Source organism: Electrona antarctica, assembly GCF_951216825.1.
Source record: "Electrona antarctica genome assembly, contig: scaffold_529, whole genome shotgun sequence".
NCBI lineage: Eukaryota > Metazoa > Chordata > Actinopteri > Myctophiformes > Myctophidae > Electrona > Electrona antarctica.
In genome coordinates this window covers 30001-57791 of record NW_027637010.1, presented here as the reverse complement: position 1 = coordinate 57791, position 27791 = coordinate 30001, and the positions used below count along the sequence as shown (strand labels likewise).

The 27791-nt window shown below is 49.6% G+C and overlaps 1 protein-coding gene across 1 annotated transcript in view; it reads left to right on the top strand.

The window, feature by feature from the left end:
* Positions 1-666: 666 nt before the first annotated feature.
* Positions 667-27791, top strand: part of LOC306919510 (cortactin-binding protein 2-like) — a gene marked incomplete at both ends in the record, with an annotated part of 56402 nt that continues 29277 nt past the window's right edge. Inside the window, 6 exons of the mRNA XM_079532271.1 lie at positions 667-931; positions 1401-1523; positions 1986-2140; positions 2926-3162; positions 15320-16832; positions 26906-27226. Of these exons, the coding sequence (XP_079388397.1) occupies positions 667-931; positions 1401-1523; positions 1986-2140; positions 2926-3162; positions 15320-16832; positions 26906-27226 (2614 nt within the window). The remainder of the gene's footprint in view (positions 932-1400; positions 1524-1985; positions 2141-2925; positions 3163-15319; positions 16833-26905; positions 27227-27791) is intronic.

Genomic DNA, 27791 nt, shown 5'->3' with positions numbered 1-27791 from the left:
AGAATCGATCTCAGGTCTAAATGGGTTAAATATACCTACATTTCAATATATGAAGGATTTAACTTTAACCCATTTTGGGTGGGAACCCTTTTGGTGTTAGCATTATGTTATGCTTTAGCTATTGAAAAATAGCAGATCTACAAGCTCATCACCGAGTGGCGCGCTACGAGCTTGTAGGTCTGCTATTTGCGTTTGAAAGAACGACTGACATAGAAATATAGCTTTTTCAGAAAACTGTCAGGATGTAGAAGACATTTTTAGAATCTGATCTCAGGTCAAAATGGGTTAATTATACAGTGAACTGCATCATTTTTAGTCGACGGAATCAACGCTGATCCGCACTCTGTTCTGTATGGAATGTTGGAGCAGACCACCAGTAAGTTGGATAAGTGTCATTAAAACAACTGCTTATTATGGTCAGGGATTTGGCCTCTGAAAAGCGCTTTCGCTGTTAGCCGTGTGTGTGTGTGTGTGTGTGTGTGTGTACGTGTGTGCGTGCGTGTGTGCATGTGTGTGCACTGTATTATTACCTCACTGGCATATACCGCTAGCGGTCGTTTGGTGGCATGACTATGTGATATTCTGGCTAACTGGAAGCCTAATAATACTGTGTTTGCCAAGTTAAGACTGCTTCACTGTGTTCGCGGTGACTCCCTCTGTGAGCAGCAGTGTGGTGTAGTCAGTAGTCACCCTGCATCAGGTGACTCCCTCTGGGAGCAGCAGTGTGGTGTAGTCAGTAGTCACCCTGCATCAGGTGACTCCCTCTGTGAGCAGCAGTGTGGTGTAGTCAGTAGTCACCCTGCATCAGGTGACCTCCTCAGTGAGCAGCAGTGTGGTGTAGTCAGTAGTCACCCTGCATCAGGTGACTCCCTCTGTGAGCAGCAGTGTGGTGTAGTCACCCTGCATCAGGTGACCTCCTCTGGGAGCAGCAGTGTGGTGTAGTCACCCTGCATCAGGTGACCTCCTCTGGGAGCAGCAGTGTGGTGTAGTCAGTAGTCACCCTGCATCAGGTGACCTCCTCTGGGAGCAGCAGTGTGGTGCAGTCACCCTGCATCAGGTGACCTCCTCTGGGAGCAGCAGTGTGGTGTAGTCACCCTGCATCAGGTGACCTCCTCTGTGAGCAGCAGTGTGGTGTAGTCACCCTGCATCAGGTGACCTCCTCTGGGAGCAGCAGTGTGGTGCAGTCACCCTGCATCAGGTGACTCCCTCTGTGAGCAGCAGTGTGGTGTAGTCACCCTGCATCAGGTGACTCCCTCTGGGAGCAGCAGTGTGGTGTAGTCAGTAGTCACCCTGCATCAGGTGACCTCCTCAGTGAGCAGCAGTGTGGTGTAGTCAGTAGTCACCCTGCATCAGGTGACTCCCTCTGTGAGCAGCAGTGTGGTGTAGTCACCCTGCATCAGGTGACCTCCTCAGTGAGCAGCAGTGTGGTGTAGTCAGTAGTCACCCTGCATCAGGTGACCTCCTCTGGGAGCAGCAGTGTGGTGCAGTCACCCTGCATCAGGTGACCTCCTCTGGGAGCAGCAGTGTGGTGTAGTCACCCTGCATCAGGTGACCTCCTCAGTGAGCAGCAGTGTGGTGTAGTCAGTAGTCACCCTGCATCAGGTGACCTCCTCTGGGAGCAGCAGTGTGGTGCAGTCACCCTGCATCAGGTGACCTCCTCTGGGAGCAGCAGTGTGGTGTAGTCACCCTGCATCAGGTGACCTCCTCTGTGAGCAGCAGTGTGGTGTAGTCACCCTGCATCAGGTGACCTCCTCTGGGAGCAGCAGTGTGGTGTAGTCACCCTGCATCAGGTGACCTCCTCAGTGAGCAGCAGTGTGGTGTAGTCAGTAGTCACCCTGCATCAGGTGACCTCCTCTGGGAGCAGCAGTGTGGTGCAGTCACCCTGCATCAGGTGACCTCCTCTGGGAGCAGCAGTGTGGTGCAGTCACCCTGCATCAGGTGACTCCCTCTGTGAGCAGCAGTGTGGTGTAGTCACCCTGCATCAGGTGACTCCCTCTGGGAGCAGCAGTGTGGTGTAGTCAGCAGTCACCCTGCATCAGGTGACTCCCTCTGGGAGCAGCAGTGTGGTGTAGTCAGTAGTCACCCTGCATCAGGTGACTCCCTCTGTGAGCAGCAGTGTGGTGCAGTCACCCTGCATCAGGTGACGTCCTCTGGGAGCAGCAGTGTGGTGTAGTCAGTAGTCAGTAGTCACCCTGCATCAGGTGACTCCCTCTGGGAGCAGCAGTGTGGTGTAGTCAGTAGTCAGTAGTCACCCTGCATCAGGTGACTCCCTCTGGGAGCAGCAGTGTGGTGTAGTCAGTAGTCAGTAGTCACCCTGCATCAGGTGTGAAATCAAACTATACCAAAACACAGACATTGACTGCCTTTATATATCAAGTTTATATCATTGAGCATAGCTCAAGTAGTAGTGTTCAAAACGTGTCGCACTGCGACGCATTTTGAGCTTGGCATTAAGCTACTAATCAATAATATCTAAGCTGAAATCAATAATATGTCAGTATTCTGACAGTTTACCTCCAGGCCGCATTAGGTGAAGGTGGGGGCCGCATGTGGCCCCCGGACCGCCTGTGTATGCAGTACAGGCAGTCATGAATCAGCAAACAGAAAACACATTTATTTTTGTTTACACTGGAACCTTCTTCAGGCATGCCTGATGTCGGTCTCGCCAACCGCAACGTTGCTGCTTAAATCACATTTGTAAACATTGTTTTTTTTTTCTGCCTTTATTTCGATAGTAGTAGCCTGGCCCCACCCCCCAGCATATTACATATAATTTTTGGGGTCCTTTACATGAAATATTGAGAACCACTGATACAGAAACATGAGGTTTTTCAGAAAAAACATTTACATTTTTATTTTTTAAATTTCGACATCAGGCCTAAATGGGTTAACTTTAACTCTCTCTCTCTCTCTGTCTCTCTCCAGGCGAGGAGGAAGGAGGTGTTTCTCCAGGAGCGCTACGGCCAGTACAACCTGACGGACCCCTTCCTGGCACTGCAGAGGGACTACGAGGGCGGGGGGGCGCCGGGCGGGCCCGACAAGGACCGGCGGGCCGTGGGCCCGAGTCCCATGGCGGTGCTGGAGGCCGTCATGGCCCACTGCAGGAAGATGCAGGAGAGGATGTCCGCTCAGCTGGCGGCCGCCGAGAGCCGCCAGAAGAGGGTAGGAAACAAACCAGTGTGGTGGGATTGATTGATTGATTGATTGATTGAGGTGGGGTGATCACCACCTCAGCCTTTGACCTGCTGACAGTGACGGATGGCTTTTCAGGCCTGCTTTGTAGCCTCACGTAGCGATACTAATGTCACTGCGTGGATATTGGTCTTGTCCCTCTCAGTATCGGATTTCTTCTGCAATGTCCCGCCCCATATTTGCATATACGGATATCTGGTTGGCTCGTCACCACTTCGGGCCGTGAAGTCCTCCCACAATCGAGAGGGGCCAGACTTATTCTCCCTGGGGGGCAATATGCATCGCAAAGGGCAGATGAAGGGTGGCCATGTGAGGCTAGTGAGGATGTGGCTGAAGAGAGATGTGGGGTACGTGGGTTAGGGTGGAAGGTCATATGGTGCGTTCAGCCGTTCACACGGGCAGATGCAAAGATGCAGTCTACCATTCGTTGTCAATGGAAGCCGGCGACATGACGTTGCAATTAAAGATGCATCCGACGTTTGTAGCTGCGGCAAAAGATACAAGGCTACAAAGCCACCAATTGAAGCTGAGCTGGGTTCAACTTCCAGATGCAAAGCTACAACTGTAGCTGCAATTTTATTTTATTACTCCCCTCCCAGCTTTTTTCACCCGACCTTGTTCTGGCTGATAAATAAGTTGCGCCGTCGTCTTCTAGTCCGTTTCCATTGTTTTCAAAGCATATATAAATAATGCCTAGGTCGTGGCGGACGCACCACCTCGCCTCCCACACACACATCACTACGGACGCACGCTTGATGACGTCAAAGACCGTGTGAGCAACAGATCTACAAAGCGACAGCTATGCTGTGATCTTTGCACATGCCTCGTGTGAACGCAACAGAGTTAGAGTTTGTTTTAAATGAGATTGAGCTGAGTTGAATTGAGTTTTACTGTATTGATATACTGTAAGGGCAATTGGATTTTGTGACGGCCTGACGTATAATTGGTTGTGTGGACACATATTTGTAGGAGTAGGAGAATTATCCACCCCCTAAAAAAATATAAAAATAAAAAATTACATACAGTAATTCAAACTTTTAATTATTACAAACTTTTATTTTACAAATAGACGTAATTTATTATTTACTTCTGAGTGATGAAAAGAGTATTTTGTATAAAGCATCAGATGTGTCGTGCGCACGTGTGTGCGTGTGTGCGTGTGTGCGTGCGTGTGTGCGTGCGCTGAGGTGTCTCCACACATCTTCCAGTTGGCAAGCAGCTCCAAATCTGTTATTATTACTGGGTTCAGGGACAGGACAGGGAATACAGTAGCAGTTAGCGCACACACACACACACACACACACACACACACACACACACACACACACACACACACACACACACACACACACACACACACACACACACACACACACACACACACACACACACACACTATATACATATATATATATAGTTTTTTTTCCTTTCTTTTTCTCCACACTCAAAGTCACCACTCATCAGGTACATCCCAGAGAGTGCTGCGTGCGTGCGTGCGTGCGTCCGTGCGTGCGTGCGTGCGTGCGCGCGTGCGCGCGTGCGTGCGTGCGTGCGTGCGTGCGTGCGTGCGTGCGTGCGTCAGCTAGTAGTAACATATGGAGAGAGAGTGAGTGAGAGAGAGATGGAGAATAACTAGGCCACAGCAGACATCTGGCTGCCTAGTAAATCACTGCTCCGTAATCCTACAGAGAGAACAGGCTCACAACACACATACATTTTCTATGACACACACACACACACACACACACACACACACACACACACACACACACACACACACACACACACACACAGCACGCTGACGGGACGGATAGCGGGAGTAAGAATCGGTTGTTATGACAGTAAATCTTGCGTTGGCAGAGACACATAATCCCACTCTCGGTTAGAGGAATATAATGTATTGCTGTTTTGATAAGCATGAAAAAGCAGAACTAAATCAGTAATATCCCTCTGGAAATGAACTGTGTTTTTGTGTGTGATCTAAAACAAAAACAACATTCTGTTGTTTTCACAGCCCTGATAAACATTAGGTGTGTGACGGGTGTGTCAGGTACACAGTGGTGGAAAGTTACTAAGTACATTTACTTAACCCCTTTTGGGCGGGAACCCCTTTTGGTGTTTTAAACATTATGTTATAATTTAGCTATTGAAAAATAGCAGATCTACAAGCTCATAGCGCGCCACTGAGTGGCGCGCTACGAGCTTGTAGGTCTGCTATTTTGCTTCTGGGGGGTGCCTAGAACTACATATTTTGAGATGGGGGGTCCGTGGCCCAATAGAGATAATTCTGGGGGTCCTTGACATGAAAAAGGTTGAGCACCACTGACATAGAAACATAGGTTTTTCAGAAAAATGTTTTGATTTAGAAGACTTTTTTATCGACCTCAGTCCAAAATGGGTTAAAGGGCCACTTCACCCCTTTTGCAACCAGTTCTTATTGTAATTATGTTTGGGAGACAAGAAACACTTTCCTGGGGGTTTTATGTGGGTAATATGTGTTTTTAAGATATTTTAGTATTTCAAAGTGTCCATCATGTCATGGACACTGGGCTCACTGGGCTCACTTACTTCCTGGACTACATGTTGTCTCAGTAAGAGTTATTTGTACTTTACTCGAGTATTTCAATTTTTTACTTCTACTCTAGTAGATCGGCTATTTTCAAACGTTTAAAAAAAAAAAAAAGTCTTTTAAAATGTTTTAAAAATGTCTTTATATATATATTTTTTTTTAATTTAGATTTATGCTAAGCAGCAGGCTATAGATAGCTAGGCTTCGACAAATTATTTACGCGACGGCAAATGGCGAAACGCAAGTGGGGGGGCAGGCCCGGAAATCTGCTTTTATTTTCCGCAGATTTCCTTTTCAGGGCTTCAATTGTCGGTAGGAAGCATTCGAAAATTGTCTCGAGAGACTAGTGACGTGTTAATTAAGAGATTTTAATCCACATGCTCCCAGTCCTTCAGTAAATAATAATAAGTAACACCTGCTAATGGAAGCCTGTGGCAACCAATGGCAGGGCTATACTGCAAACACATCTAATGAAGCACTGAGTACATTCACACACGCACATTAATATTGGATGCATAATATCACCAGAGCACGGATGTTTCCATCTACTGTACACATCTGTTTGTGTGGGTGGGTGGGTGTGTGTGTGTGTGTGTGTGTGTGGGTGCCAGGTGGGTGGGTGGGGGTGTGCCTGTCCCGGGCATAACTTGCGCACCGGTTGACTGCAAACCTGCCATGTGTATCACGATTCACGAATGACCCAGGGATTGATTACGGCAGGGGTGCCCAAAAGGTAGATCGCGATCTACCAGTAGATCACAAAGGCTGTGCAGGTAGATCACATGACATGCCCCTAAAGAGTATTTAATTTAAATATATTGAAGGAAAATAAACGATTAAAAAAAAAAACATTTCTCCTCCTCTATTTCCCATTCCAAGTGCATTTGTCTTATACTGTACAGAATGTAACATGAACTCTACTATTCCGAAGCCCCCTCAGGTACATATTTAAACTATTTTCAGCAATGGTATAATAATTGATTTGGTGGGTAGATCTTGCCGAGCTGGTCATTTTGAAAGTAGCTCTCAAGTCAAAAAGTGTGGGCACCCCTGGTTTACGGTTTACGCCAAGTTGGAATTTAGTCATATGATATCAGCAGGCTGTCCATAACCTTGGGGGGGGGGGTGTAAACCACCAACTTGTCAGAAAACAAGCTCACGGGCCTGGGCCATGGCTCAGCGGTCCAGGCACCTTGGCTGGTAATCCAGTCTGGCAGTGTGCCGCGGGTTCGACTCCCGATCCCGACGGCCTTTACTGCATGTCTTCCCCCCCATCTCTCTCTCCCCCATTTCCTGTCAGCCTACTGTCTGTCCCTCCATAAAAAATATAAAATAAAGGCGAAAGCTAGAAAAAAAACATAAAAAAAAAGAAAACAAGCTCACGGTGACCATACAGATGCTATTTGTTCTAGATTTTAAATTCTTCTACAAGGATTCAATCTATCTAAATGAACTTATTGGGTCTTTATTTCACTAACTTTCTCTCTCCGCCTGCCCTTTACTGTCTAATCAAGGTTTTCGAAGTTCCAAATATTCCTGTTGTGGTTTACAGGGTATAGACGGCCATCTGAACAGGGTTTACAGGGTATAGACGGCCATCTGAACAGGGTTTACAGGGTATAGACGGCCATCTGAACAGGGTTTACAGGGTATAGACGGCCATCTGAACAGGGTTTACAGGGTATAGACGGCCATCTGAACAGGGTTTACAGGGTATAGACGGCCATCTGAACAGGGTTTACAGGGTATAGACGGCCATCTGAACAGGGTTTACAGGGTATAGACGGCCATCTGAACAGGGTTTACAGGGTATAGACGGCCATCTGAACAGGGTTTACAGGGTATAGACGGCCATCTGAACAGGGTTTACAGGGTATAGACGGCCATCTGAACAGGGTTTACAGGGTATAGACGGCCATCTGAACAGGGTTTACAGGGTATAGACGGCCATCTGAACAGGGTTTCCGTTGCTATTTTTATCCCCGTCTTCATTCCCGCTTTCTTTTTCACGCACGTACCTTACGTGTCATCTTTGCTGTGAGTAAAGCCACTGAATTATCCATGAGATCTTAAGGGAGAGCTGAAAGCAGACTCATACCGCAACCCCCATCCATACACACACACACACACACGCACACGCACACGCACACGCACACACGTGACACGCTCAAGCGCAACTCCATGAATGAATCATGAAGTTGAAGACCAAGAGAGCCCAATCTGCAACAAAGCAGTCAACACCAGGAGAGACAACATCAGTTATTGCTGGATTTGTGGGCAAACATAGGTGTTGTTTTGGAGGGAGGCACATGTTTTCATTGTAACTCGAGGTCATGACCGCGGGAGCTGAAATACGTCCCTCTCAAAATAGCTCTCTCCCTTCGCGTCCTCTCTCTCATTTTCTCCTCTGTTCTTCACAGCATAGTAAGCTAACTATCACCTTGCTTTCTGCAGCAGTGATTCCCAAACTTTTTCATGTCAATGACCCCCAAAATGATGCTCATTAGCCTGCGTACCCCCCCATTAGAAACGATATGCCAAGGAAGATCTTTGCGGCTCTAGCAGTGATTCTCAACCCGTTTAATTTCAAGGACCCCCCAGTTTGACATGCATATTAGTCTACGGACCCCCCATTTAATGGCATTTCTATCTCTGGGACACCCAATTTATATATGGTAAAATCAATGTTCAGAGCCGGAAAGTGCGTTTATATGTCTATGGGCCTATTGACGTGTTGGAAGCTGCGCACGATAAGTGTTTTAGAAACTGATAGTATTAAATCAAAACTCACTTTCGTGCCGGATGTGTAGGTCATGTCTTTGCTTGCTTTCAAGGATAAAAGACAATTTTCCAATTTGAAGGCGCCCATGAAACAAAGCCTTTGTTGCAGTACCTCCGGGGTGGCTCTGACTCAGGTGTAGAGCGGTGGGTAGAGCGGCCGGATGGGTCCCAGTTCGACCCCTGTGGGCTCCCCCAGAGTCAGTGTCAAAGTCTCCTTGAGCAAGACGCTGAACCCCTAATTGCTCACGATGAGCAGGTTGGTGCCTTTGCATGGTTTCCTCCACCATCGGTTCTGTGAGTGTGTGTGTGTGTGTGTGTGTGGAATATGAGACTGCTCGCCCCTTTACCAACTCGCAATTTTTTTAATGTAGTTAACAGTTAATTTAGTATTTCCCTCTCTCTCTGAAATCTGAAATAATCTTGTATACAGATTTATTTGATTGTATAGTAGTCGATCTCTATACTCTGTAAAATGTAGAAAGAACAACATGTCACAGAGACGGTGACTGCTTAATTAAGTTAATTTAGGACCTTCTAGCAGTTAATTTAGTTTTATTAATCACATTTCTTCCATGTAGCCCATGTTTTGTAATGGCATCATCAGGCTATTATGCCCATGGATATACAGAGTGAACTTAATGATAAATTAATATGATAATACCTTTTAAATAATCACCAACATGAATTATGTTTGTTATTTATAGCTAGGTAGAGTAGTGGGGCGAGATGGAAAAGGGGCGACCATACCTGTTACGTGTGTGTGTGTGTGTGTGTGTGTGTGTGTGTGTGTGTGTGTGTGTGTGTGTGTGTGTGTGTGTGTGTGTGTGTGTGTGTGTGTGTGTGTGTGTGTGTGTGTGTGTGTGTGTGTGTGTGTGTGTGTGTGTGTGTGTGTGTGTGTGTGTGTGTGTGTGAATGGGTGAATGTAATGCACAATCTATGTAAAGCACATTGGATAAAAGCACTATATAAACGCACCATTTACCATTTATCGATGACCCTAAAGGCAGCCTGTGACACAAAGGTGATGACATTGCTTTCAACTGTCGCTCTAATAATCACATGGGAAAAACTCACAGGAGATCATTTTGAAATTGATAATGGCTGTAAACTTTCAAAAAATTCCGTGTTTTCCCATGTGTTTTTCAGTGGAGTGGTGGAGGTGGTGTTGGATTGGGGGTGGTGGTGTGTGGTGTGGTGTGGTGTATTGTGGGTTGTGGGGACAGTTGTTTCATTGAAGCGGTCACTCTGTGATATCAGCTCTATTATGTTCTGAGGCTTGTTAGTGTCGACAGGGAGCAGGCAGGAAAGGTTGCTAAGCCCTGTTTGGCCTCTGTACCGCCAACACAGAACTAACAATAGCTGTACCCGCTCCAAATATACTGGCAGGGAGGGCAGACAAGTCATTGGAATCCAATCATTATGTAAAGCCGAAGCTCTGTGAATAGATAACTGCTGGCACATTACGTTACCTAACACCCCCTGTGTGTAGTGTCTTGTCTACCTAATGATCAAAATTATACCTTTATCTTTACCCTGGCTGTTAATTTGACTGCTCCTTCCGTCTCTTAATTGTTTAACTGCGTAAATGAGGACTATTAGCTTTGACTTTTGCGTCACTTTTCGTCCAACGTAAGATGGATGAGCACGTGTCGTGCAAACAGAATGCAAACGCTTTCAATTTGATCCAGAGGAGAGAGAATGCTCAAAATGGTCTCCTCCTCGTATCTTTATCACAATCTGAGTCTGCCTTTCCCCTTTCGTTATGATCCATTTGAATTAAAACATCATAATGTCTCTCTACATAAAGCATCTGGGGTCTTGTGCATGTGTACGGATTAGTGTGTCTAATGAAGCTGACAGAGAGTGCAAGATATTTATGTCCTAATGTACAAATGGGCAGAAAAGAGAGAGTGCACACTTCTATTCATTAAGAAAGTGTATTGATTTCCTTATAGTGTGTATGGTGAGCCAAGCTCATCTAATGCCCAGAGACGGCAGAGTGGATTGTTTCTGGAACCACGTTGTTTGTTTTACCACCTGCTGTCTCCAGAATTGCGTCCTGCCAGGCCGTTCCTCCTGTGTGTGTGTGTGTGTACAGTAGCTCCCTTATCCCATTTTGGGCGGGAACCCCTTTTGGCGTTAGCATTATGTTATGCTTTAGCTATTGAAAAATAGCAGATCTACAAGCTCATAGCGCGCCACCGAGTGGCGCGCTACGAGCTTGTAGGTCTGCTATTTTTTGAAAAATCGAAGAACGACTGACATAGAAACATAGCTTTTTCAAGAAAACTGTCAGGATGTAGAAGACATTTTTAGAATCTGATCTCCGGTCAGTGAAGCGGCCCCCACCCCGGGCCGCCAGTTGCCTGTGTATGCAGTACACTTTTACAGTACATTTTTAGAATCTGATCTCAGGTCAAAATGGGTTATGTTGTCTCCACAGGACATTTCCTACCGCCTGTCTCAACACATAAGATACCCTGAAAGACCACAGTCTTGTCAGCTCAACTTTTATAGTACATAAAAAAAAGAGGTATGGCAACCCCCCATATCTTCAAAGTCTGATCCAACCCTACAGCCCACCCCGCTCGCTCAGATCAGCCAAAACACTGGCAGATCGAGGCTGGCAGAACATGCATTAACCCATTTAGGCCTGACCTCAAAATTCAAAAGAATTATTCTAAATCCTCCAGTTTTCTGAAATAAATATTTTTTTTTTAAACAATTTGTTTTTGGCTTTTCTGCCTTTATTGATAGATACAAGTGAAGATTGACAGGAAAGAGAGAGAGAGAGAGAGAAGGGGAGAGACACGCAGCAAAGGTCGTCATGAGCGGGACTCGAACACGCGACACGCTGTCAGGCCAGAGCCTATATGTGGCATGCGCCTGGACCACTAGGCCACCGGGTGCCCCTGAAATAAATATTTTAACGATTTTTTCAAAAATAGCAGACCTACAAGCTCGTAGCGCGCCACTCGGTGGCGCGCTACGAGCTTGTAGGTCTGCTATTTTCCAATAGCTAAATTATAACATACTGTTTAAAACACCAAAAGGGGTTCCCGCCCAAAATGGGTTAAAACAGCCGGAGACAACCGCTCCACACGTCCCTGACTCTTCTCCTTCCTGGCTCCGAATCTATACGGAATGAGCTTCCCCATTGCAGTCAGAACTGCAGACTCACTCCCAATCTTCCGCCGCAGTCTGAAAACTCACCTCTTCAGACTCCATTTTAGCCCATAGCACTTGCCGTTGCACGTGTACTAGCCTCGGCGACCATACATACAGGCGTATGCAAAAGGCTAAACTTATGTAACTTAGATAGCATTTTATGTAGACATTGCACACTATAATGTATACTCGTACAGTAGATCCATTGTGCAGATATTCTGCTGTTAGACAGATGTATTAACATGTTCTTGTTCTTGCTGTTCTTGCTTACTGTAAATCGCTCTGGATTAAGAGCTTCTGCTAAATTCCTGAATTGTAAAAAAAAAAAAAAAATCACACCCGTGTGAACTGAGTGGTGTATTAAGGTCTTATATAGCCTGATCAGCTGTGGTCTGACGTAATGTCTGACGTAATGAAATCACACCCGGGTGAACTGGGTGACCGTAGCAACCATGCTCATTGTTTTGGCACAGACAGACTAACAAAGCCAGTCGTAGGAGTGGTTTACACCACTCAAAAAAAGAAAGGCATAATCACTTACCGTACGAGTGGAGACTCAATCGTTCTCAAACATTTTGTGCCAGGGCGACCCTCATAAGATCTTTTAAAATATTTTTTCAAAAATACACAAATGTTCCTCATTTTGCTGGGGACCCCCTCAATTCTGGGGACCCCCTCAATGCAGGGGTACCCCCTCAATGCTGGGGTACCCCCTCAATGCTGGGGTACCCCCTCAATGCTGGGGACCCCCTCAATGCAGGGGTACCCCCTCAATGCTGGGTACCCCCTCAATGCTGGGGTACCCCCTCAATGCTGGGGGGACCCCCTCAATGCTGGGGTACCCCCTCAATGCTGGGGACCCCCTCAATGCTGGGGTACCCCATCAATGCTGGGGACCCCCTCAATGCTGGGGACCCCCTCAATGCTGGGGTACCCCCTCAATGCAGGGGTACCCCCTCAATGCTGGGTACCCCCTCAATGCTGGGGACCCCCTCAATGCTGGGGACCCCCCTCAATGCTGGGGACCCCCCTCAATGCTGGGGACCCCCTCAATGCTGGGGACCCCCTCAATGCAGGGGTACCCCCTCAATGCAGGGGACCCCCTCAATGCTGGGGACCCCCTCAATGCTGGGGACCCCCTCAATGCTGGGGACCCCCTCAATGCTGGGGACCCCCCTCAATGCTGGGGACCCCCTCAATGCTGGGGACCCCCTCAATGCTGGAGACCCCCTCAATGCTGGAGACCCCCTCAATGCTGGGGGGACCCCCTCAATGCTGGGGACCCCCTCAATGCTGGGGTACCCCCTCAATGCTGGGGATCCCCCTCAATGCTGGGGTACCCCCTCAATGCTGGGGACCCCCTCAATGCTGGGGTACCCCATCAATGCTGGGGACCCCCTCAATGCTGGGGACCCCCTCAATGCACTTTGAGAACCACCACCAGTGCCGCAGACATTCAATGTGACATTCATAACAGACGAAGCCGAGATCAGTGGATATATTATTATGGATATTATTATGGTCTTTGATGCACATGATGCATTATGAGAATTGGTCCAGCAGTATATCACAGAGGAGGGGGGGGGTTGGGGTGGGGGGGGGGGGGGGGGGGCTACTGTAGATGCTGGGGTTGTGTGAGATATGCGTTCACGTGTGTGTGTGAAATATAGGCTCATTATGCGCATGATGACTCGATCGCATACTGTACACGTGAAATGTGTGCGTATCTTTGCTGGTGAGATTGATTGTAGGGGGATGGGAAAATGCTTGTATATTGAAAATTAAAATGCTGATGATATTTGTGGGAGCTGCACTGTGTGCGTGTGTGTGTGTGTGTGTGTGTGTGTGTGTGTGTGTGTGTGTGTGTGTGTGCGTGTGTGCGTGTGCGCACGTGCGTGCGCGTACGTGTATGCGTGCGCTTTCAGTGTATTTGCATAGCCTATGCCTTTTCTGTGTTTGTCTACGTGTGTTGTGTTTTTGTAGACACAGTGCATAGAATCTCACTTTGTGTACGCGTGTTTCATGTAATGACATAGAAGCAGGAAAAATAGAAGGGCTAAATCTTTTTTGAAACGCAATGACATAACATGTGTTGCATAACTGATACACATTATGGTGCCTGCCTTTGAGGTTGTGTGCGTTAGGCCTAATGCATATCAGGTGTGCGTCACATACTTGAACCAGCATCTATTTTTGGCCTGATGGTGTTTATACTTAACCCATTTTCGGCGGGAACCCCTTTTGGTGTTAGCATTATGTTATGCTTTAGCTATTGAAAAATAGCAGATCTACAAGCTCGTAGCGCGCCACCGAGTGGCGCGCTACGAGCTTGTAGGTCTGCTATTTTTGAAAAATCGAAGAACGACCGACATAGAAACATAGCTTTTTCAGAAAACTGTCAGGATGTAGAAGACATTTTTAGAATCTGATCTCAGGTCAGAATGGGTTAACTCTCTGGGTGGGAAATTAGCACCAGTCACCAGCCAGACGTTGGCCAATTATAACTGTGGTTGTTGTTGCAGGGCAACAGTCAAATCGTTGCAGGTGGTATTCCTGATCTGCTGAATGTATAGCGGGCGGCCTGAACCTAGTCTGTACCGTATGATTATAGGGTCATTTTGCCAATGTTTGTTCTGTTGTTTGTTGGCTTTCATGAAAATCTGAAGAGAAAAGACGCGACCGCCTCCACGCAATATAATAGGAACATTTAGGATTCAGCAAAGAAAATCGGCAAAATGTTGGTGTTTAAACACCTGAAAGAGACCTGTCCTTTTTCTTTTTGGCATAGGCATCTCCCGGGACAAACTAGACGCAGCAGATTTTAATTAATTTCGAGAGACTGAGAGAGAGAGGTGTGTGTGTGTGTGTGTGTGTGTGTGTGTGTGTGTGTGTGTGTGTGTGTGTGTGTGTGTGTGTGTGTGTGTGTGTGTGTGTGTGTGTGTGTGTGTGTGTGTGTGTGTGTGTGTGTGTGTGTGTGTGTGTGTGTGTGTGTGTGTGTGTGTGCGTGCGTGCGTGCGTGCGTGCGTGTGCTACATTTTAACAGCAATACGATATATATCACGATACATGGTTGATGATACGATACATGGACGATATTGGTTCATTCATAGCGATACGATACAATTCAATGATTTTAAATCGATACAGTAACTATTTAGAAAAGACTGTGTGAAACATGTGGATAGAGCATTTTTTTAAGGGAAATATTTATCTCTGGCATGGGCATATATTTGGACACATTGTGGAGTGGACAAACCTGCACCTTGACATGAACACAGAGAATAACACATTTATCGATAGACCAAGTGTAGCGATATGGAATTAAACCCTGATTACTTTTTTTTTCTTAAAATTGCTAAATACAACGCACACAAGTGCTTAGTATTGATACAATTGATTATTTGCATTGCAAAACAATACGATACAAAGTCAAACGATACGATATTTTGAGTTTTTATTTAGATTCTTGAAATTAAAATAGATTTTTCGATGCAGTTACTACTTACTTAGAGGTCAAAATGGGTTAATGAAAGCCCTCTCTCCTCTAGATTCTAGGGTTCATGTGGTTAACTCCCCCCCCCCCTCTCTCTCTCTCTCTCCCCTCCTCAGCTGGAGCTGGAGAAGCTGCAGCTGCAGAGCCTGGAGCAGGAGCACCGCAAGCTGACGGCGCAGCTGAAGGACGAGCGCGAGAAGAACAAGCACATCGTCATGATGCTGGTGCGCGAGTGCAAGCAGCTGGCCACGCGCGTGGTGGAGGAGTCGCAGCGCTTCGACGAGCTGCAGGCGCGCCTCGACGACGAGTCGCGCACCTCGGGCGCCCTGCGGGAGGAGCTGGGCGCCGAGCGCCAGCGCAGCCAGCAGATGGAGGCCAAGATGGAGAAGCAGCTGTCCGAGTTCGACACGGAGCGCGAGCAGCTGCGCGCCAGGCTGGGCCGCGAGGAGGCCGAGAGCCAGAGCCTCCGCCGACAGGTGGAGCGGCTCAGGACTGAAAGTAGCGACGCCGCCGCCGCCGCCGCTCCGCAGCCTGCTGGTTCTGCTGCCGGAGCGGAGCTTGCAGGCGGCGCCAAACCTACGCCCAAACCTACGCCTTCTGCGGCGGCCAAATCCCTAGTCGTCTCTGTCGCGGTGCAGGCCACGGAAGCCGTCAGCTCTCGGACGGCGTCCTGCCAGACGGATTCGCCCCCCGCCGCCGAGGTGGCGGAGGGAGGAGGAGGGAGGAAGACCCCGCTTGCCGTCCCCGTCAAACCCGCCCCGGCCAACTACGTGGGCCTGAGCCTGCCCAAGACGGGCGGCCCTGGCCGGGCCCCTCAGACGGAGAACGGCTCGGAGGGCCAGCCGCTGCACGGCGCGCCCAGCGGGGTGAGCCCGCGCGTCCAGGCCGCCCGCTACAAGTTCCAGGAACAGGACCAAAACGGCACGGCCAACCAGAGCCCGCCGGCGCGCGACCTCTCGCCCACCAACCGCGACAACTTTGCCGCCAAGCAGCAGGCGCGCCACACGGTCACGCAGGTGCTCTCGCGCTTCACCAGCCCTCCGGCGGGCGGTGGCGGCTCGGCGGGGTCCCTGCGCCCGGGCCTGCCGCACTCCGCCTCGGAAGGAGGCCCCTTCCCCGGCCGCCTGAGCCACCCCATCGGCCTCAAGTCGCCCACGGTGGCCAGGATCGACCGGGGGAACCCGCCCCCCATACCGCCCAAAAAGCCCGGGCTCTCCCAGACCCCCTCCGCCCCTCACCCGCCCATCAAAATGGCGGGGGAAGGGGGTCGCTCCCAAGGGGCGGCGGGGCTGAAACCGGCCACTCCCCAGCTGCCTCCCAAACCCGCCCTGGACCTGGTCCCAGCCCTGACGGCGTCTCAGGTGGGTGCCTGCCCCCTCTCCCCCCCCTCCTCCCCTGCCGGCACGGCGGGAGGGTCCGTCGGTTGGCACCCGGCAGCAGCAGCATGTGCAGAGTGCCCCCTCCCCATCATCAGCCCCCCCGCCACTGTCAGTAGCCCCCCCTCCATAAACCCCTCCCCCTCATCCCCCGCCGCCTCCTCCTCCTCCTCCCCCTCCTCCTCCTCGGCTAGCGCTCCATCCTCCCGTAGCTCGCGAGCCCCAGCAGGCATCCCCCTGGCAACAGCATCAGGTAAAGGGGCATCACGCTCCCCCCCCCCACATTCTCCCTCCCAATTCTCTGGCTCCCTTTTCTTGGCTACACTTGTGTTCTTCTCGTAATACCAGGTTCAGGCGAGCACGGCCCAGCTAGCTCAGTGGTGCTCTCTGTCAGGGTCACGGCCCAGCTAGCTCAGTGGTGCTCTCTTTCAGGGTCACAGCAGGGGAACCTGTCCCTCCTGTCCCAACCACAGGAATGCAGAGCAGAGGAACACGCTTTACCTCAGAGACTCTCTGTCCCCAAACCTTAGGCTACCTCTTGAGATATGATCTCTCTCTCTCTCTCTCTCTCTCTCTCTCTCTCTCCCTCTCTCTCTCTCTCTCTCTCTCTCTCTCTCTCTTTCCCGCTGTCTCCTTAAAGGGCCACTTCACCCCTTCTGCAACCAGATCTTATTTTAATTATGTTTGGGAGACAAGAAACACTTTCCTGGGGGTTTTTACGTGGGTAATATGAGTTTTTAGATATTTTAGTATTTCAAAGTGGCCATGGGCTCCATGATGTCATGGACACTGGGCTCACTTCCTTCCTGGACTACAATTCCCATAATGCTTTGGTCCACTGCTCCTCCTTGTGGATAGGGGGAGGGCTGTCTTACTGAGAAAACATGTAGTCCAGGAAGTAAGTGAACCCAGTGTCCATGACATCATGGAGCCCATGGACACTTTGAAATACTGAAATATCTAAAAACACATATTACCCACATAAAAACCCCAGGAAAGTGTTTCTTGTCTCACAAACATCATTAAAATAAGATCTGGTTGCAAAAGGGGTGAAGTGGCCCTTTAAGTTAATAGCCTCTCCCTCTTGACGCCTGTCATCTCCCGTGTTGTCCCATTAGTAGCAGTTGGTATCAGTATGAACAGCCTATGTATGTATATATACAGTAACATGTATAGCTAGTATAGCCCACACACGGGAACGCTCCAAGGTTACATGAGACACATATTGTGCCCCCCCCCCCCCCCCCGCCACCACTACCCCCCCTACCCCTTCTTTCTGTACAGAGGGGTGTGTGGGGTCTGGTCTTCCCTAAAAAGTAACCCCCCCTGTCCTCTCTCTGAAGCTGATGCCAGAGGCTGCTCTCTCTCCTATCCTACCCTTCCTTCCCTCTTCCAAAACAAACAGCATGCTGCGGCCACTGTTACACCCTTCCTGCGTGCACGCTTCCTATATTTTCCCCCGTCTGTGATTCCATTAACACCTCCCATTCACCCATGGTGTCCATTCTTCCTCCTGTCTGTGTCGTCTGTGGCATTCTGTAAGCATTGTACGGTGTGTCATTATGTGTGTGTGCTAGCGGTTCTGTTACGATGTGTTCCTGATGCTGCAGTATATGCTTGGTTAATACTATACTATATACTTGGTTAATACTACTACGTATGTCAACTATACAGTACGAGACATTCTAAACTCTATAGGGCTTGGGCCACAGCGTATCTGTCCTTGCGCAAGCTGTATAGAGTTTGGAATGACGCGTCGACTACGAATGGAAATGTGTTTGAAACTAAAGACATTTGCATTTCATCAGTGGCGTGCACAGATAGACACTAGGGGGTGCTAGAGCAATGTGCCCTTTTGAAAAAAAAAATATATATATTTTCTTTTTTTGTACAGTGTACACTGTACAGTATGTGGACCATGGTGACATTGATCAATTCTTGATAAAAAAGCTTCTAATGTGGTGTCCTAGAGACATTCACCAAAAGGGACATTGTGCCTTTAAGAGGATGATGAGGATGAAGGGCCCAGTTCAGACTAGTGTTTCCGGTTCCGGGTAAACTAGTAGTTGTGTGTTGTTATTGTTCTGACTCTGATGCTGCTGCAGTGTAATGTAAACTAGTAGTTGTGTGTTGTTATTGTTCTGACTCTGATGCTGCTGCAGTGTAATGCTATACGTTTGGGATTAAGTAAACTACCTCGACACAACTCCGTCTCCTGTCTCGCTGTTACTTACCCCACATTGGTGACCTTGTGAATACGAACAATGTTAAACAACGAAGACAACGCTGCCGCGGCCGCGCCGAACGCGCACGTCTATGCTGCGACCGTCAAACTTCCCGACTTTTGGCAACACAACCCGCGGCCGTGGTTTCTGCACATCGACGCCCAATTCCAGCTGAGAGGAATTACACAGGATATTACTAAATACTTTCATGTGGTGGCGGCGTTAGATGCTTCGACTACTGCACGTGCGATGATGCTGTTGGAGGATCCACCCGCTGACGGCAAGTACGAGGCACTAAAGGCGTTCCTACTGAAGCTTTATGAGCTGTCTGAGCTGGAGAAAGCGGACTGTCTGCTGTCTCTCAACGGCCTCGGAGACGGGAAACCGTCGGAGTTAATGGAGAGAATGTTGGCTGTGCTGGGATCAGCTGATCCATCATTCCTTTTTTACGCACGTTGTCCTGCGGCAGCTTCCGGTGCCTGTGCGCACAGCACTAGCCAGTTCTCCCCTCTCCTCCACCAAGGACTATCGTGGCCTGGCTGCAGAGGCGGACAGGGTTTTCCTAGCCAACCGACAGCAGTTTGTACATGCCCTGCTGCCCCACCAGAGCACCTCCTCGACCCCACTTCCACCCCTGGAGGACTATGCAGACACCGCAGCTGCGGTGACGGCCCGCCGCCAGACTGACGACGGGCTCTGCTATTACCACGCCAGGTTTGGAGCTTGTTAGCGGCCATGGGCGCCGGCCGTGACTGCAAGCTGCTGTTCATCACTGACTCCTTGTCTGGCCGGCGGCTGCTGGTGGACTCCGGCGCTCAACGCAGTATCCTGCCAGCACAGGCCGTGGACACCGTGGCCGGTGGACACGGCCCCCAGATGGACGCCGCTAATGGCACACCTATACGTACTTACGGCACCAGGTATGTGGAGGTGTGTTTTGGCGGGCGGCGTTTCGGCTGGGACTTTGTTATGGCTGCTGTGTCTACGCCACTCCTGGGCGCAGATTTCCTCTGTGCCTTCAGCCTGCTGGTGGATGTTAAAAACTGTCGCCTGATAGATGCCCTTTCGTTTGCTTCGTACCCCTGTACGCTTGGGGGGGGGGGGGGAGCACTCTGCCTGTCTAACACGCTCGCCACTGGGGATCCGTATCAACGCCTGCTCGCCAGTTTTCCCGACCTCACCACGCCCACGTTCTCGTCAGCGGTGGCTAAGCATGGCGTGGAGCACCATATTACCACTGTGGGGCCCTCAGTCTATGCTCGGGCCCGGCGCCTCGACTCGGCCAAACTGGCCATCGCCAGAGAGGAGTTCTCGACTATGGAGTGCACGGCATTGTGCGGCGCTCGAACAGCCCGTGGGCTTCCCCGCTACATATGGTGACTAAGGCTGACGGGGGTTGGCGCCCCTGTGGCGATTTCCGTCGCCTGAACAACGCCACGACCCCCGACCGGTACCGACCGGTCCCGCACATTCAGGATTTTTCGGCCCACCTGGCGGGGGCCGTCATCTTCTCCAAGGTGGACCTGGTGCGTGGATATCACCAGGTGCCAGTGCATCCCCAAGACGTACCGAAGACGGCTGTCATCACCCCCTTTGGCCTTTTTGAATTCTTGCGAATGCCATTTGGCCTCAGGGGTGCGGCGCAGACGTTTCAGCGCCTAATGGACTCTGTGCTCCGGGACATGCCGTTTTTGTTTGTCTTTTTGGATGACAATCTGATAGCGAGCGCATCCGTCGACGAGCACATGGCACACCTCCGCCAGCTGTTTGGGCGGCTCAGTGAGCATGGCCTCATAGTCAACCCAGCCAAGTGCCAGTTTGGGCTGTCATCCATCACTTTCCTGGGACACCAAGTCACTCCACGTGGAGCGCCCCCCCCTGCCCGCTAGGGTGGATGCCGTCAACCGTTTACCTCGCCCCCGCACGGTGCAGTCTCTACAAGAGTTTCTGGGCATGGTGAACTTTTACAACCGCTTCCTGCCCCATGCTGCCCACCTAATCCGACCCTTGTCCGAGGCCCTGCGGGGCAAAGCGGCCAAGGATGACTTGGACTGGTCCCCGGAGATGTGCACAGCCTTCGAGGCCGCCAAGACCGCGCTGGCCAACGCAGCTCTGCTCGCGCACCCGTCTCCCTCTGCCCCGGTCGCACTTACAACAGACGCCTCTGACTATGCAGTGTGCGAGCAGTGGGTCGGCGGTGCCTGGCAGCCGCTGGCCTTCTTCAGCAGGCAGCTCCGAGACGCCGAGCGCAAATACAGCACCTTTGATAGAGAACTTCTGGGTCTGTTCCTCGCCACCAGACACTTTAGGTTCCTGTTGGAAGGACGCCAGTTCACCGCATTCGTGGACCACAAACCACTGACTTTCTCCATGGCGAAGGCGTCAGAGCCGTGGTCTGGGCGTCAGCAGCGTCAGCTCTCGGCGATCTCCGAGTTCACCACGGATATCCAACATGTGGCGGGGAAAGATAACCTGGTCGCCGACTGCCTGTCCCGGGCAGTTGCGGCATCCGTCCACTTGGGGATTGATTATGCCGCCATGGCGGCGGATCAGGCCACGGACACGGAAATGCAGGACTACCGGTCGGCTCCTACCGCACTGCAGCTGGAGGACGTGGCGTTCAACGCAGCCGACGCCACTCTCCTCTGCGATGTCTCCACCGGTCGACCGCGCCCCATGGTGCCTACTGCCTGGAGGCGCCGGGTTTTCGACACCGTCCACAGACTTTCCCACCCTGGTGTGAAGGCCTCTACCAAGCTGGTGGGGGCCAAGTTTGTTTGGCCTGGACTGAGGAGAGACATTAAGGCCTGGGCTGGCTCATGTGTGGCGTGCCAGCGCGCCAAAGTCCACCGACACACCAAGGCCCCTTTGGCACCGTTTGTGGTGCCTGAGAGGCGGTTCGACCACGTGAATGTGGACCTGGTGGGCCCCATGCCCGCCTCCCGTGGATTTACCCACCTCTTCACCATGGTGGACAGGACCACCAGGTGGCCGGAGGCCGTGCCTCTGTCCTCCACTACGGCAGCGGAAGTGGCTCGGGCTTTCATCGGGTGCTGGGTGGCACGCTTTGGCACGCCTGGGGACATCACGAGCGACCGGGGTCCTCAGTTCACCTCGGAGCTCTGGACTGCAGTTGCTGAGCACCTGGGGGTGAAGATTCACCGCACTACGGCGTACAACCCGCAAGGCAATGGGCTTTGTGAGCGGTTCCACCGGGACATACAGGCCTCTCTTCGGGCCGTCCTTACAGACAGCAGCTGGGCTGACCGCCTCCCCTGGGTCATGCTTGGAATTCGCTCTGCCCCCAAGGAGGACCTCCAAGCTTCGTCCGCCGAACTGGTGTATGGTCAACCACTGCGGGTCCCGGGGGAGTTTCTTCCGGATGCCACAGCTCCCTGGTCGGCCGCCATTCATCGAACTATGTCCCGGGGTGTCGCCGAGGCCCTGATCCCTATTCTGACATCTCGCCACTGCCTCCCCCAGTCCTACGTCCCCAAGGATCTGCCGTCGTCCAGGTACGTCTTCATCCGGCACGACAGTCATCGCTCTCCACTGCAGCCCCCCTACGATGGACCCTACCGTGTTCTGGAGGCGGGCGTTAAGAACTTTGTTGTGGACATGGGAGGCAGGCCTGAGCGGATCGCTATAGACCGCCTCAAGCCTGCGCACTTGGATGTCGACGGGCCGGTTCTGTTGGCCCTGCCGCCGCGACGGGGGCATCCGCCTGTGTCTGGCCCAGGCCCTGCTCCGACCTCTGTCCCTGCCCCTGCCCCGGCCCCGGCCCCTTCTACCTCCCCCGGCCCCTTCCCCTCCTGCCAAGCGCAGTCGGTTCGGCCGCTTGATCCGTCCGTCCCCCGCGTTGAACATTTGCTGCTGGACTGTTTGATTGTTCATTTACAGTATTATTTTTTTTTGCACTTTTCAGCACTATTTTGTTGGTGAATTCTGGGGGGGCCTGTGTGGTGATCCACATATAGAGACTTGCAGAGACATTCACCAAAAGGGACATTGTGCCTTTAAGAGGATGATGAGGATGAAGGGCACAGTTCAGACTATTGTTTCCGGTTCCGGGTAAACTAGTAGTTGTGTGTTGTTATTGTTCTGACTCTGATGCTGCTGCAGTGTAATGGGTTAGGGTTAGGGTTAGGGTTAGGGTAAACTAGTAGTTGTGTGTTGTTATTGTTCTGACTCTGATGCTGCTGCAGTGTAAACTAGTAGTTGTGTGTTGTTATTGTTCTGACTCTGATGCTGCTGCAGTGTAAACTAGTAGTTGTGTGTTGTTATTGTTCTGACTCTGATGCTGCTGCAGTGTAATGCTATACGTTTGGGATTAAGTAAACTACCTCGACACAACTCCGTCTCCTGTCTCGCTGTTACTTACCCCACACTAATATATTATTTAGGCCCAAAAATCTATAAATCCCACCCATTTTGGGGCGGGAACCCCTTTTGGTGTTAGCATTATGTTATGCTTTAGCTATTGAAAAATAGCAGATCTACAAGCTCATATGAGCTTGTAGGTCTGCTATTTTTGAAAAATCGAAGAACCACTGACATAGAAACATAGCTTTTTCAGAAAACTGTCAGGATGTAGCAGACATTTTTTTAAATCTGATCTCAGGTCAAAATGGGTTAAGGCAACCGGCCGGTTCCACACGCTGCACAAGATGCCCCTTTTTTTCACTTGAGCACCTGCCCCCTCTAAATGTCTGTGCACGCCACTGCATTTCATGCTTATACATTTCACGAGGTCACGTGATGGGTGTTATAATAACACGGAACACACAGCCAGTCGGTTGGTTGGTTGGAACACCCGGCCAAAGCCCAGGCGTTTCTTTCCAAGCCTGGGAGGAGGAATCACCTTCAGTCTTCATAACTCCAGCTCTCTCTCTCTATGCCGTAACATAGACCAGGGGTTCTCAACCCGTGGGTCGCGACCCCTCGGGGGGTCGCCAAATTATTTTAGGGGGTCCCCAATTTTTTTTTATAAAAAACATATATGTTTTTAAATTTTATTTTCACGATTTTTCAAAAATAGCAGACCTACAAGTTCATAGCGCGCCACTCGGTGGCGCGCTATGGGCTTGTAGATCTGCTATTTTTCAATAGCTAAATTATAACAATGCCTAAAACACCAAAAGGGGTTCCCGCCCAAAATGGTTTAAGGTTATTGTAGCAGTCAATTTATATTGGGGGTCGGGAGGGGGCGGGGCGGGGCGGGGGTCCCGAGACATTGCCAAAGCATTTCCGGGGGTCCCCGGCCAAAAACGTTGAGAACCCCTGACATAGACGGGCATTTCTGGGAAGTGTGATTACCCGCCTGTGTCCTTGAGATTCTGAAATGCTCCCTGTACCTCCTGTCCTCTCGTTCTCAGCTCCGCTCTCTTCTTTCCTCTGTCTTTCTGACGTGACGACCAGCATGTGTTACGAAGGTTTTCCTCTGTCTTTCTGACGTGACGACCAGCATGTGTTACGAAGGTTTTCCTCTGTCTTTCTGACGACCAGCATGTGTTACGAAGGTTTTCTGCTTTTTTGTTTCCCGAACCACACCACTTTTTAACCTCCTCACCTCCAGTTAAAGGACGACCTCACCACTTTTCAACCTATCTTCATATAATTGGTCCTCTCCTCTCACTAATGTTCACGATAAAATAGCACATTTATTTATTTTTTTCTATGGGGGCTGTGGGCAATTCAGAAACCCATGTTCCAGTGACAACATCAATGTGAATCCAAGCTAATGGAAAGCTGTAGGCTTTCTATTCCTGAAAAGTTACAATGCGATCGTTCTCGCGATAATAAATATCCAAAAACGAAAAAAATCTTGTTTAAAAAAAATGATCTGCCTAACGATGATGTCACTGGAGGAAGACGGGTTTCTGAACTGCCCACAGCCCTCCTATGAGACACATAGAATGTTTTTTTGCTATTTGAACATTAGTGAAGACGAAGTGATTCTATGAAGATAGGTTGAAAAGTGGTGAAGTGGTCCTCTAACCCCAGAGCTTCCCCTCAGAGTCCTGGTGGCGTAACAAGATACTTTAGCCTCTCTACTGTTAGCAGAATGCTCCTCAACAAAGTAGAGTCTGATTTAGTCCGTAGCATTAGCTAGGGATCTGGGTGTAGTCATAAGGGTCTATTCCTCTCCACTTCTTTTGTCGTGTGTTGTATTTTTCTTCCTTCATATACTGATATTAAAGTAGCTATAAGCAATAATATGTCCACATTTTAATGGCATCATAGGGGCCACACAGTCTGCATTCAAAGATTTCCCAAGAAGCTTTGTCATTGGTCAAACATTTCCAGACGGCAAATGACTAACCAATCAAGAAGTAGACGGGCAAATTCAATGCATTATTCCTCATCTTTGAAGGTCGAAGGTCGGTTGAATGACACCCTGCAATGACACCCTAGAAGTGTCACAGAGACTACATTTTTTTGGGGAGTGTTAATTCCATTGCTGGCTGTCTAAAAAAAATCACACCCGTGTGAACTGAGTGGTGTAAGGTCTTATATAGACTGATCAGCTGTGGTCTGACGTAATGTCTGACGTAATGAAATCACACCCGTGTGAACTGGGTGACCATAGCAACCATGCTCATTTTTTGGTACGAACAGACAGACAGACACGTAAACTAACAAAGCCAGTTGTAGGAGTGGTTTACACCACTCAAAAAACAATCATTAAAATCTTGACATATTATTGCTTATAGCAACTTGAATTAATGACAAAATTCAATGTGCATGGACTGGACAGGTTCACTAGTATTAATATGTTGTACTGCATAGATAGAGATTGATGATTGGATGAATGCGAGTGTTGACTTTATTATGATTGGCTGATGTGAGCTGTCGTCTGTGTTGGCCGGTGAGCGGAGCCCCGGTCCACCTGTTATCACCTTTTAAGTGAATGTCAAAGTCACCCAGGGTTTGCACTGCAGCGTTGCCAGAACCAATGTGTCACCTTGGTTTGCCAGCCCTGGTCGACTGACTCGACTCCAACTGTTAATCCCTACAAAGTTGAGGGTACTTTTTTTTTAAGGTACCCTTTGCAGTACATTGTTTTGTGTAACATTTTCAAAAACATTTTCAAAACCCATTCAGGCCTGACGTCGAAATTAAAAGAAAATGTTTTCTAAATCATGACAATTTTCGGAAAGATTTGAGACACATTTTAACGATTTTTCAAAAATAGCAGATCTACAAGTTCGTATGAGCTTGTAGATCTGCTATTTTTCAATAGCTAAATTATAACAATGTATGTAACCACCAAAAGGGGTTCCCGCTCAAAATGGGTCATTGATTTCCTCAGAACACCCACAAAAACAAAGCTCTTCAATACCCTATGCTTTACTATGAATATTATAATACAAAATGAGTGCACAGCAGCAATACTGAGTAATCTCATGTTGCGTTCACTCTGGCAGACGCAACGACGCAGTCTACCATTCATTGTCAATGGAAGCCAGCGACATGACGATGCAAAGACGTAGTCTGCCATTCATTGTCAATGGAAGCCAGCGACATGACGATGCAAAGACGTAGTCTGCCATTCATTGTCAATGGAAGCCAGCGACATGACGATGCAAAGATGCGGTCTGCCAGTTCAAATGTGATTATTTTAACCCATTTTGACCTGAGATCAGATTCTAAAAAATGTCTTCTACATCCTGACGGTTTTCTGAAAAATGTGTCGTTCTTCGATGTTTCAAAAATAGCAGACCCACAAGCTCATAGCGCGCCACTCGGTGGCGCGCTATGAGCTATTTTATTTTACAGCATTAAAAGGTTAAGAACCAATGCTGTAGTGTATGGATAACCCAGTGGATATGATATCCCGAGGCTGTGTGTGTGTGGGGGGCGGGCCACTGGGTAACTGCACCACTGCACAGCATGGAACTCAAGGTGTGCTCTCTCTTTCGCCCCAACCTTGTCCGCCAAACCTTCGCCATCATCTCGCTTCCCCCCCCGACCTCCACCAGCAGAGGTTCTAGAAGAATTCCACCATCGCCTCCTTCATCCTCCTCTTTTTTTAAATCCTCCCCCTCCCTCCCCCTATACCTCCCTCTCTCTGCTCCCTCTCCTCCTCCTCCTCCTCCAGGCTGGTGTACCTCCGTAGTCGTCCCCCCTCTGGATGCCGGCGGTGGGCCTGCTGCTGCCCTGGACGGCGGGCGCCCCCCCTTGCTCCTCCTCCAAGCTGCTTCCCAGGGAAACGTCACTTTATTGTCAATGCTGCTTAACCGACCTGACCCGACGACGACCGACACCACCACCACCACCGACACCACCGACACAACCATGACTACAGACGACGACGACACCACCACCACGCCCACTCCAAGTCATCACAACCACCAACAACAACAACTCCACGTCCATCAAACCTCTGCCTTGTTCGCTGCTGCTCAAAACGGATACACAGGTATACCCCGACGACGGCACCCGACTAGTGATTTGTCTTCGTAATTGGTTAATTTATTGATTATTTGATTAACGCATTTAGACCTGAGCTCGATTCTAAATCCTGACAGTTTTCTGGAAAATACCCTGTGTTTCTATATCAGTGGTTCTCAGACATTTTCATGTCAAGGGACCCCCAGAATGATATATGTAATTGGCCCGCCGACCCTCATCTGAAAATATGTTGTTCCAGGGGACCCGTTAAAAACGTTCTGAAAGAATATATATATTCAATGATTTGCGTCACATTTTTTCCGATTTTTCAAAAATAGCAGATCTACAAGCTCATAGTAGATCTGCTATTTTTCAATATCTAAAGTATAACGTGATGCTTTAAAACACCAACACATTTTATACCAGAAAATGACATGAACACATTGGATGCTAAAGGCGAGTATAGAGGGTGTGTGCATGCATAATGTGAACGGTCGAGATCGAGATCAAATTAGACTAAATTATTTGCGAGTATAATTCATCCCACTGAGGGTCTGTGTCTGTCTGCGCTCTCAAGACTAGGAAACCCAGCA